The 11,263-nt window shown below is 34.0% G+C and overlaps 1 protein-coding gene across 1 annotated transcript in view; it reads left to right on the top strand.

Annotated features, from left to right (window-relative positions):
- The window catches only part of LOC111514116 (uncharacterized), a 51,776-nt gene extending 47,243 nt beyond the window's left edge, over window positions 1–4,533 (top strand). Inside the window, exons 2-3 of the mRNA XM_074185159.1 lie at window positions 2,262–2,520; window positions 3,520–4,533. Coding sequence (XP_074041260.1) covers window positions 2,300–2,520; window positions 3,520–4,087 — 789 coding nt within the window. The 5' untranslated portion in view covers window positions 2,262–2,299 and the 3' untranslated portion in view covers window positions 4,088–4,533. The remainder of the gene's footprint in view (window positions 1–2,261; window positions 2,521–3,519) is intronic.
- Window positions 4,534–11,263: the final 6,730 nt, after the last annotated feature.

The following is an 11,263-nucleotide window of genomic DNA, read 5'->3' on the forward strand; positions in this document are numbered from 1 at the left end:
GAAATTACTTTTCTTCATCAGAAAGATGTACTCTATCGACTATATAGGCGTTCCCGGTGAATAAGATATTACAGAAATTTGTGTCGCCGGCTCTCGGACTACATGGACTCTTTTCCACTCAGAATAAATCCACTACGGCTAAGTGTTTCAACCAATTTCAAATGATTCGTGCTTCTATAAGAAATGAAAGTCAGAGCGGTTTTCAATATTGTTCTATTGTCTAATAAAACCTCGATAATTGAAAATTAGTTTATCTCAACAACCAATAAACTCTTATAAATTTCCGAATCTACGAAAAGCGTAGTCGTTCGAAAAATCGCTTTTGTATTTCTTTTCAATTTTCATGATCATCCGCATCAGTTGAATGCCAAAATATGTGCAACAACCGTCTATAATAATTCTGAATGTCAAATATATCGAAGTGCCCATTTTATAAGGGTTAATATTCACTATTTCTGTTAGAATCAATATAAACCAAATCAAATTCAGTAGAAAGGAATATGTGGATGCAATTATAAAAGGTGCCATTATCTGTTCAGCTTCGAAAATGATTCCCATAAACATAGGAAGACATGATATAAGAAATATCAGTTGAAAACCCAAGTTAACTTCCAATGGTCGAGGGATTTTGGTTGACGCCAATATGTTAATAGTAAGCGTTAGACTCAGCGCACAAAGCACAATGAATGTCACAACAAATACACACACGATTATTTTCAGAGAAAACTTGTTCAACTTCATATTTGATTTTTACGAAAACTGACATACATCATACGTCAGTCAGTTGATGAACAACAATTTGTTTGGAAACAAAATGTTTTCCTCTCTAATCTGCATGCTGAGAATCAACGAAAATCGATCCCCTTTGACTAGTTTGAAAGTTATGGTGTGATGAAATTTGGGGAACCACTCATTTCTTTATTTTTTCTATTATTACCTTATTCAACATTGGATACCAATTCTCGCCATACTTTGAGGTGGTCAATCTGATAAAAACAATGCCATGAAAACCTAGGCATCGGTTTTTTTTCCAAAAATATTAATATCTCCGAACCGGATATAATGTCAGGATAGACAATTTCTGCTTCGATATGTTTGTTGGGGGTTAAAATGAACACCAATATGTCTTGGCACAATCATGTCGCTGGAATTGCAAAGGTTGCTTCTCGAAAGCTTGGAACACTATTCTGAACCAGAAAACTGTACATACCTCAGCAACTTTTTATGCTTTATAAAGTTTGGATCAGACCTTCTTTGGAGTATTGTTCTCATGTATGGAGTTTCGCCCTTAAGCATACCCTGAAGCTGCTGGATTTGTTGGAAATGCAATGAGGGTAGTGCAAAAGTGTAATTACAATAAGCCTGAGTTACTTCTAAACGTTATATTGAACATATCAATAATTTATATATATTATAATGAACTTGTATCTGACAGTCATTCATATATATACAAAATGTCAAACAATAATTGAAAATAAATGATTGATGTACAATACAGGGTGTGTTGCATTTTCAATTACCAACAGGATTCCATGCAGAAACGAGCCATTCGCCTGATTGGAGACGAGGACATCACTTGCAACCTCAATAGTCTGGAACATCGAAGAAAGGTTCTGGATTTGTCTCTCATCTAAAAAAAAGTTCACTGATGGAGTTGCAGATATTGATTATATAAAGCAGTCGCTCATTGACAGAGTATCCCACTATATAAAATGAGTTTGAATTATTGATAAAATTATCGTTGAATAGATCAAAATCAATACGAACAGCTAAATAAAAGACTAATGTGCCGGGTCTGATAAATTCACTAGTTAATACTATATAAAACCTCCTACATAAAAATAATGAATAGACTTCTTTAATTATACCGCGCCGCCTATGCCACACAACGAAACTGCCGACATTCGGTAACGATTCAGTTTTTATGCCATTTGAATTGACTATAACTTTAGCAAGCGGATTGGCACGGGTGTGATTTAAGGTATGCATCCATAGGTATGCATCGTACGGATCGTATAAACCGGATCGATTTGTGGTCCACTGTATCCGTAGCGATCGGATTGCCGATGCGATGGTCGGCTTTTAAGTAACATTCTCATTTTCGTTGTGAGTGGACGATCGGAAACATAACAGTGTGTAATGTTTCCGATCATGGAAAGTGATGAAGAACTTGTCATTTTTGGGAAAGAAAGTTTCTGGCTTTCTACACCTAAAAATATAACCCCTTCAATTCAAACTTGTCATTATTGCTTTGTTATTAGATGAAGAAGAAAGGAGAGGAAATAAGATAAGACATAGAATGTGGATACATGACATATTCAAAAAAAGATCACAATTTGGAGAATATCATACACTGTTCACTGATTTGCTCAACGACGACGTAAAATTCTTCCAGTATTTTCGTATGTCTCATGCCAAATTCACAAATCTTCTTGACATCTTAGGTCCCCATATATCAAGACAGAATACAACATACAGAGAGGCCATAGAACCAGAACAAAAACTTGCTGTGTGTTTAAGGTATGTATTAACAACAATTAGTTTCAAATATTAAAAACTATAATTATTTAGTAGGTATTGAATTTCAAGTAGGTACATCTTTCAAACGCAATGCGAAAAACAACAGGATTACATTTTTAAACCAATTAGTTTTTTATTTTAGTTGAGTCAATTTTTTACAATGTGGTACAAAACAGTTCCGATACATTATTTATATTATTATAAGGAAATTAATTGACTTAGATATTGATTATCTTGATCCTGCGTATAAGAAAATTCGTTTGTGGAAGGTGAAGGGTCATAATGGCATTTGAATTAGGCAAAGGAGACATATAATGGCATTCGAAGCAGGCGAAGGAGACATTGTTACTGGTGAAGGGCAATGAATATGCAGAGTTTCGTTCATGGTAGGTGAAAAAGACATTGTTTTATTCGAAGTTTGTTTTGAAGTAGACGGTGCAGAAAACATTCAATAATTTCATGGTGGCGGAGGCATCGTTACGTTGGAAACAGAAGTTGGTGAAGTTAACGCGAGTCTCATCTCTACATTGTTAACCATTTGAAACAATTGCGCCTTAATGTGAATTTGATCCCGAATAGGAAAAGTCTTGACTGTTTTTGTCATATTTATGAAAAATTCAACCATAGGATCACTCTGAATGCTGTTGAGTTGTTCTTTTCTTGATAAATATCCCTGAAGGACGTTAGCTGCAGTTGGTTGTTGTGGTGTTACAAATTTCGATTTCCTACCAACATTTTGTGATGATAACATGGACGATATTGGTTGTGACTCTTGTGTATCACTTGATTCATTTACTGTATCACTATCTGAATTATTTAGGCCTTCCTATGGTTGTCTCTAATTCTAGTCCATCGCTCCTTGCATGCATTACCTGTAATACATTACAATGAATCAATATTTTTTTATTATGATCGAAGCGATTAACGATGTCTTGATTTTAAGACGTGTGTTTGTTTTATATTCTGAACGGAGTGATGAATGTATTACTTTTGTTTCAGGTTTTTGGCCACTGGGAACTCTTTTCGTTCAATTTCATTTTCCTTTAGGCTAGGAGAACGCACAGTACGAAGAATCGTTTACTCAACATGCGAAGCCATATCCCAGTTTCTACAGCCCCTAGTAATGCCTAAACCACCTGAAGAAGTATGGAGAGAATCTGACGAAGGTTTTCGTGAAAAATGGAATTTTCCTAACGCGATTGCTCCCATTGATGGAAAACACGTGTTGATTCAGGCACCACCGCACAGTGGATCAAATTATTTTTGTTATAAAAAACACTTTAGTACGGTGCTATTAGTCTTAGTGGATGCAAATTATAAATTCATAGTCGTAGATATTGGGGCTTTTGGCAAAAATTCTGATGCTAGCATTTTGCGAAATTCTAATTTGGGTAAAGGCTTACAGAATGGAACACTAAATATACCTTCACCAAAAATACTACCAGGGGGCAATGACGTATTACCTCACGTCATAATTGGTGATGAAGCTTTCCCATTATGCACGAATTTGATGCGACCATACTCACGCGACGATGCACAAAGAAACGAAGAAAAAAAAAGTGTTTAACTATCGGTTGAGTCGTGCTAGAAATACTGTGGAAAATAAGTTTGGAATATTGGCAAGGAAATTTAGAATTTTCGAACGTAGGTTGTCTCAAGAACACATCGTGAGTGTTGTAATGGCTACATGCTGTTTGCACAACTTTCTTAGGAATGACACTTGTCACTGGACAGAAAATGATTTGAATATTTCTATTTCCAACATGAGAGGACTGCAAGACTCAAGAAATATAGGTAGACATTCGAAAACAGATGCTTCAGCAGTTAGGGGTGGTTTCAAAAATAATTTCAATTCAGCAGAAGGGTCAGTAGAATGGCAATTAAGGAGAGTTTGAGCTGGAAGGAGGTTCACGTGACTCTATGATACAGTTAACTGAATATTTTGTACCTAAATGGCTCTATTTTACTAACTACATATATTGAAATATGAATAAACTTACCAGTTTGATTTAATCTTTTTCAAATTTCTTCCCAAATATTATCTCGCCTTTGTTGATTCGAATAATGAGGGTGTTTTAAATTGTACAACTCTTCGTACTCTTGTACAATTGTGATTAGTTTTGCAATGTCCATGATATGCGTAATAACAATTATAATTAAAGCACGTGTGTGTACTTAGTGTCGAAATGTAACAAAATTCAAATGATCTGTGAGGCGACCAGTGACTACCTGTTGTGACATGCGTCCACTTATCGGCAATCCGCATGACATCATCCGCACCATTCGGAAAAGTTGCCCCTTCGATCAATTTCATCGGCATTACCGATGGACCGATACGTGCGATCCGTCCGCTGCCGGTCAGTGGACGCATATGTATAACTTACTATACTAATATTTCTAAAATCCGTTTCATACGATCCGTACGATACGTTCGATGCGTACCTATGGACGCGTACCTTTAGAGGTTGGGTCCGCTTTTAAATCCAACTATAGTAATTACAGAGTTTGTTTATATACAGTAGCTTTTGCATCGTAACACATGACACCGAAGTACACTTTCGACACAAACTCCACGGTCAATGTCACAAACCGTAAACAGTGGATGATGAATTTTCATCCCGAGAACATGCTTGGCAAAAACACCTGGTTTACAAACGTGTCAAGAACCAAAAATTGGACGAAAGCCGAAATATACTGTGACGAAAAACCTTTTCATTTCAGATACCCGCTCATTTAAAAACATTCGTCTTTCAGGCAGAAGTATATGCAATTTTCAGTGTGCAAGGAATGTTAATTTGTAGCTTCAACAAAATGAGAAAAATCGATACTCTCACAGACAGTAAGGTTGCAATCGGGGTATTGATGAATACAATAACCTACCAGCGGACTCTATACTGGGTGCTTGGACACCCAAGAATCGCAGGCAACAAAAAAGCAGGGTGGATACGGGTCATCCTGTGGTACTAAAATCCATAGTATGGGTCAGATCAAAAAAGGAATCAATAAAAAGCAAAGAGTACAAATAAAGTTTACCTGGGAAAATGAAAAATCTTTATAAAATGTCCTTCTGAAAAGAAAAATAAAGAGCTGCTTTAGTAGAGCAGAGATCAGCTCAGAATATTTACTAGGCTACTCAGTAGGCATTATCCATTCAGAGGGCACCTGAACAAAATAGGACTGAATAACGGACACCTAAGCTGCAGGAAAATGCAACCAACGGACAGAGATAGCTTGTTATTGTTTATGCAAGTGTGAGAATGAATGATTCACTTTACCTATAGTAGTAGCGTAACTGGTGGATATACATTCATTGAACTACATATTTCTCTCGAAAGTTACATCTAAAACTTCATCAAACATCTGTAAATGCCCCTCTCTTTATTCATTTTAAAGAGTATTTTCCATCTGTTCACTGTTTTAATCCTTTATCGACAACTCTTTCAAAATTCCCAGTAAGAATTCAAACTATCGTTCCCAAAGGATAAAAAACAAATAATTAATGTATTGTAGATATCAATTATAGGTTCACTACCACTCCCATTTGAATTTATCTGATGTCAGTCGATAAAAAATTCAAAGGTTTTGTGACTCAAGGAAGAGGTATTATTCATCAAGCTTTGACAGATAACAAATTTTACAAACATTTCAAAATACGATATAAACATCAAGAATTCCACTCAAACTCATATTTCACCAAATTAGAACCTAATTAAGTATGGTTCGAATTGGAAATTGTGAAACTGCTAAAAATAGTGAAAATTCCTCAAATTCAATTATTTATAACAAAAATTTAAGGAATGGTGGAAAGTTCACATTTCAAGATTATCTTATCTTATCTTACTTCATAAAATGCATTAAATTATCGATAGATACATTCTTGTTCAATTTACGTACGACAAGACTAGGGAACTTTATAGTAATTAGGATCGTGAAGGACATGTTATTTGACCACTTGAATAAAAAAACAGCAACTGGAATAGCTATCTATGATATGAGTGTTAAAAGTAAGGTTTTATTTTGTGAGTGAAAAACTAGCGAGTTGAGCAATTTCACGAACAAAATGAAACCTACTTTCAACACAAATATCATACAAAGTTTTTTGTACAACTGTCATGTTTTGATAATAAAATAGACAAATTTAACATTTCTATAAAAACCCATTTTGACATCTCTTGTCAGTTAACTATTTTCATGTTATCGCATTTGCTGTGAGGTGGCCGTGTCAGGTGACGCCGAATCACCTGGTTACCAACAAACAGTATTGTTTATAGCTCACTCGTTTTATTTCAAGTCACATTTGATGTCATTACTGGTTTTCAATGTCTTGCATAATGAAGAACAATAGTGAGGAATTGTGTATTCTGACGATATTGAGGATGCTCCAAAAGAGCTTCAATTGAATGGTTACCAAAAAAATCGGCTCAGCAGTACGACATCGCATATTCTAATTTTCTTAGCTGGTGTAGATTTAAAAACGTCGAAGGAAATTTCAGCGAAACCATCTTCTTAGCCTATCTAGAAGAGAAATCGTCAACTTTGTGGAGCAAGTTTTCAATGATAAAGTCGAGTGCGTTCGTTAAAAATGCTGTTAATACAAGCAAATATTTCAAGGTAATAGCATTCTTAAAGCAGAAAAATGAAAGTTATAGGCCCAAAAAATCAAAAACTCTTACGTTTGAACAAGTCCAGAGGTTTATAAATGAGGCGCCAAATGAAAAATATTTCATGATAGAAGTTGCTACTCTTTTCGGAATATATGGAGCCTGCCGGCGTGAAGAGCTGTGCCATTTATCAACACAAGACATTAAATTAATGGATAAATCATTGATTGTGCAAATTCCAAAAACAAAAACTAAAATAGCTCGTTTTTTTGCATTGTTGGAAAAACCATTGACTATTTTAATAAATACGTTGCAATACGCCCTTCTGTTATCAATCATCAACGTTTTTTTTAATACACAAATTAAAAATGCAGTGCCTACCCAGTTGGTATAAACATTTGTAACAGAATTTAATTATATCTATATCTATTGTTCATAATGAAACTTCCTTGAAAACTGAATAATTATGTTTTGTTCATTGCTATTTGGTCAAAAAAAAAAATCGTATTAAAAATACTTTTAACAACGTTGAAAATATTTTTAACACGTTACTTTGTAAACATCATTTTTTAATACTCTTGACAACCATTGAAAATGTCACTTTTAATGACAGTTGTATAAAAAACTCTTTGAGAGAGTGTGGAAATTTAAATGAACATTTCGAGATATCGAAATTGAAAAAAAAAACAGAATGCAGCACTCAATACTGTTTCTTATTCTACTCTTTCCAAAGTTTCTGAAAAGGAAAATAATGGCAAAGAATTGCCATTGTGAGATTTGGAGTTTGTACTAAAAATGTTCAAGTTTATAGTTGTCCTGAATTTTCAGAGAAAATATAGAAAACAGATATGGAGTTGTTTCGAAAGTTTTGTCTGTCTGAATGTCATGTGTTGTAGCTCTATATCTCAATGAATATTTATTATACTGTGTCGTGGTATGTCGAGAGAAAATTTTGTACTCTACACATTGATGCTGTTAATTTTTTTCCAATTTCAATTTTTTTGTCCCTTTTCAGCCCATTACTACCTATATGATGTTGTTAAACGATTTTCTGCCAATTTTTTTCTACAAATTCAAACTGAACCAAAGCGCTGCCGAGGTCAAACCATCACAGCATAGTGTTATTGTGAGGAAAACGACGAAATGTACCGAAAATTGGGTCAGCAGCAGCCGGCACTGCTTAACAGAAAGAGTCCGACCCTCTTCCACGAGAACGCCCGCCCGCACGTTTCATAAATCACCGTCCGAAAACGAATTGGGCGTCGAAGTTCTGCCTCACCCACCAGACCTCTCGTCAATCGACTACTATCTTTTCGAGCACTTCGATAGCTTTCTCACCGGTAGAACCGTCGCCAATCAGGACCAGGCAAAAATGGTTCTCGTCGACTTCATTCGATTGAATTAAATAAGTATTCACTGAATTATTTATTACAATTCAAAGTAGACTCATAAAAACAGATAAAACTTTTTATACAACCTGATAATTTTTCAAGGTCATAATTTTGGTGCATCAATCATTTTGGTGTGAAATATACAAGTGAATAATTATCACGACCTCGCTGTGCGCAATGCTCCAAGTTACATCACACTTTATTACATCAAAATAAAACTGATTCTCTCTCCTACATCTGGCAATACACATAGTAATATTTATAATACTCTCCATACTATGAATCACAATCCAGAAAAATGCAATGCGTAAACTCAGTCAACAGTTCTTTTGAATCTCAAGTGCAAGAAAAAATTTGGCTTTTCTGGTTACTGTACAAAAAGCGTTTGTTCTGGATCATTAAAATGATTATCGACTCACACACATCTTACTAGACAGTGCGAGTAGAGTAAATTTAGTAGGAAACGAATATTATCGTTTGAGTCTCTCTAAAAATGCCTCTCATTTCATCAAAGGTTTATGAAATAAGACTGCAAATATTTTTCAAAAAGTTACATGTATTTTATTAAATTGAAAATTATCTACTATACCATAGCCATAATTTGAATTTCAGGTTGGATTGCTTTTTTCCTGATAACTGGATCAGCAAATTCTTGATTTGTATAATTTATTTATAAACATATAATTGGCCAGTAATCAGAATAGATCTGGTGTTTTGGCCTACAAAATATTCTTTGGTTAATATAATCTTGTAGTTATCTATCATGTATGTATCACTCCTAAAAATATAACCCCTTCAATTCAAATAAGATTCCTCTTGGCATCAATGTATACCAGTGAGGATGACAGTATTCCATGTAAGTGCAATTTGTTACCATTCATTTAAAGTAGAACTCATGTGAATGATATCTGATTTTATTCCACAACGAATGTTTGAAATACAAACTGAGTAAAGAAAAGTATCTCCTGTATAATTCAGTATTCATATAGAAGTATTTGTTTCGAAAGAATTTTTTTGTTTCGTGTATTTCAATGTTGAAAATATAATCAATCTTTGTTTTTCCAGTAATGTGTTTCCATCTGCATGGAGATGTGCCATAGTCACAGTGTTACCAAAAAAATCAAATCCAGAAAATTTCAAAGATCTACGTGGAATCAAAATACTACCTACGATGTCCAAAATAATTGAAAAAGTAATGGAAAAGCAAATTAAAGCATATCTTGACAATCACAGACTTCTTCCTATTATTCAGTCTGGTTTCAGAAAAGGCCACAGTTGCGCTTTGGCACTTCTCCATGTAGTGGATGATATTATGGAAGCTACAGACACGGATAAATGCACTATCTTAGTTATGCTCGATTTTAGCCGTGCATTTGATACAATCAATAATGATATCTCATTATCAGTTCTGATTCATCTCGGTATGACTGAAAGCACAGTATCACTTCTTCGATCATATTTGACAGAAAGACGGCAAATGGTACGTATTGACTTAAAGTATTCTGATAACCTATTATTGAAATCAGGTGTATCCCAAGGATCTATCCTTGGGCCTGTTCTCTTTTCGCTATATACAAGTCAAATTATCAAACATTTGGAATATTGTCGAATTCACCTTTATGCAGACGATACTCAAATTTAACATTCATTTGATCCTAATGACATTGCTGATGCATGTGAACGCATCAATATTGATATCAATGCATTTGTAGCTTCATCTCCAAACCACGGTCTACAAATTAATGCTAGTAAGTCAAATATTTTAGTCTTTGGCCCAAAAAAAAATAGAAATATTGTAAAAAAATCTTGTGGAAATTAAAATTGGACAAAATATACTCGAAGTGGTTGATTGTGCTAAAAACCTAGGAGTCATTATAGATGAGAATCTTCGTTTTGAAAAACATGTGAATGAACTAATTCGCAGAGCATATGGACATTTGAAATTGATATACAGTAGTAGACAATATTTATCAAGAAAAATCAAATCAATACTTTGCAAAACTTGGTTTTGTCCAATTTTAATTTCGCAGATTGTCTATATGGTCCAAATCTCACAGTTTTTTATAAGAAGAAAATACAAAATTCTTGCTTGAGATTGATTATCGGTATTTGTAAATACGAAAGCATTACCCATACTTTGAAATATACAAACTGGTTGAATATGGATAATCGGTTGTTGCTTCACTCTGCAAGCTTATATCATAGTATAATTAAATTAAATAGTCAAATAATATTCTCATATAATTTTTTTTAAGCTGAACTCCGCCTATTATGCCAACAATTAGCATTTCAAGATGGAAATAATTATTTATTATGTAAAATGGAAAATGAAGTCGCTATTATTATTATTATTAATATATGAAAGTAGCTGTTTCAGGAGGACTTTCTTTCAGTTTGTGTCTGACAGTTACTTCTTTGCATGATCTACACATCCGTGTATAGAGTTACTTATTTTCGAATTGATTACTTCCTTCCTTTCTTTGGAAGATTCCCTCATCTTCTTTTGTATCGAGTAGTAGAAAGCCAAAAACTTTCTTTCCCACCAAAATAACAAAACAATAAAAACAAAAAGTATGTATACAAAAACAAAAATTTAAAAATATAAAGATGGACTTTAAAGGTGAAAAATAAAATAAAATAAAGTTTCATAACTACATGTTGTCATGTAAATATTGTTTGATAGCTTCAAAAAGTTACATGTATTTCAAATCGAAAATTATCTACTAAACCATAGCCATAATTAGAATTTCA

This window comes from Leptinotarsa decemlineata, unplaced genomic scaffold, assembly GCF_025532065.1.
Source record: "Leptinotarsa decemlineata unplaced genomic scaffold, Ldec_3_MD MMD2_tig00026363_RagTag_RagTag, whole genome shotgun sequence".
Lineage (NCBI taxonomy): Eukaryota > Metazoa > Arthropoda > Insecta > Coleoptera > Chrysomelidae > Leptinotarsa > Leptinotarsa decemlineata.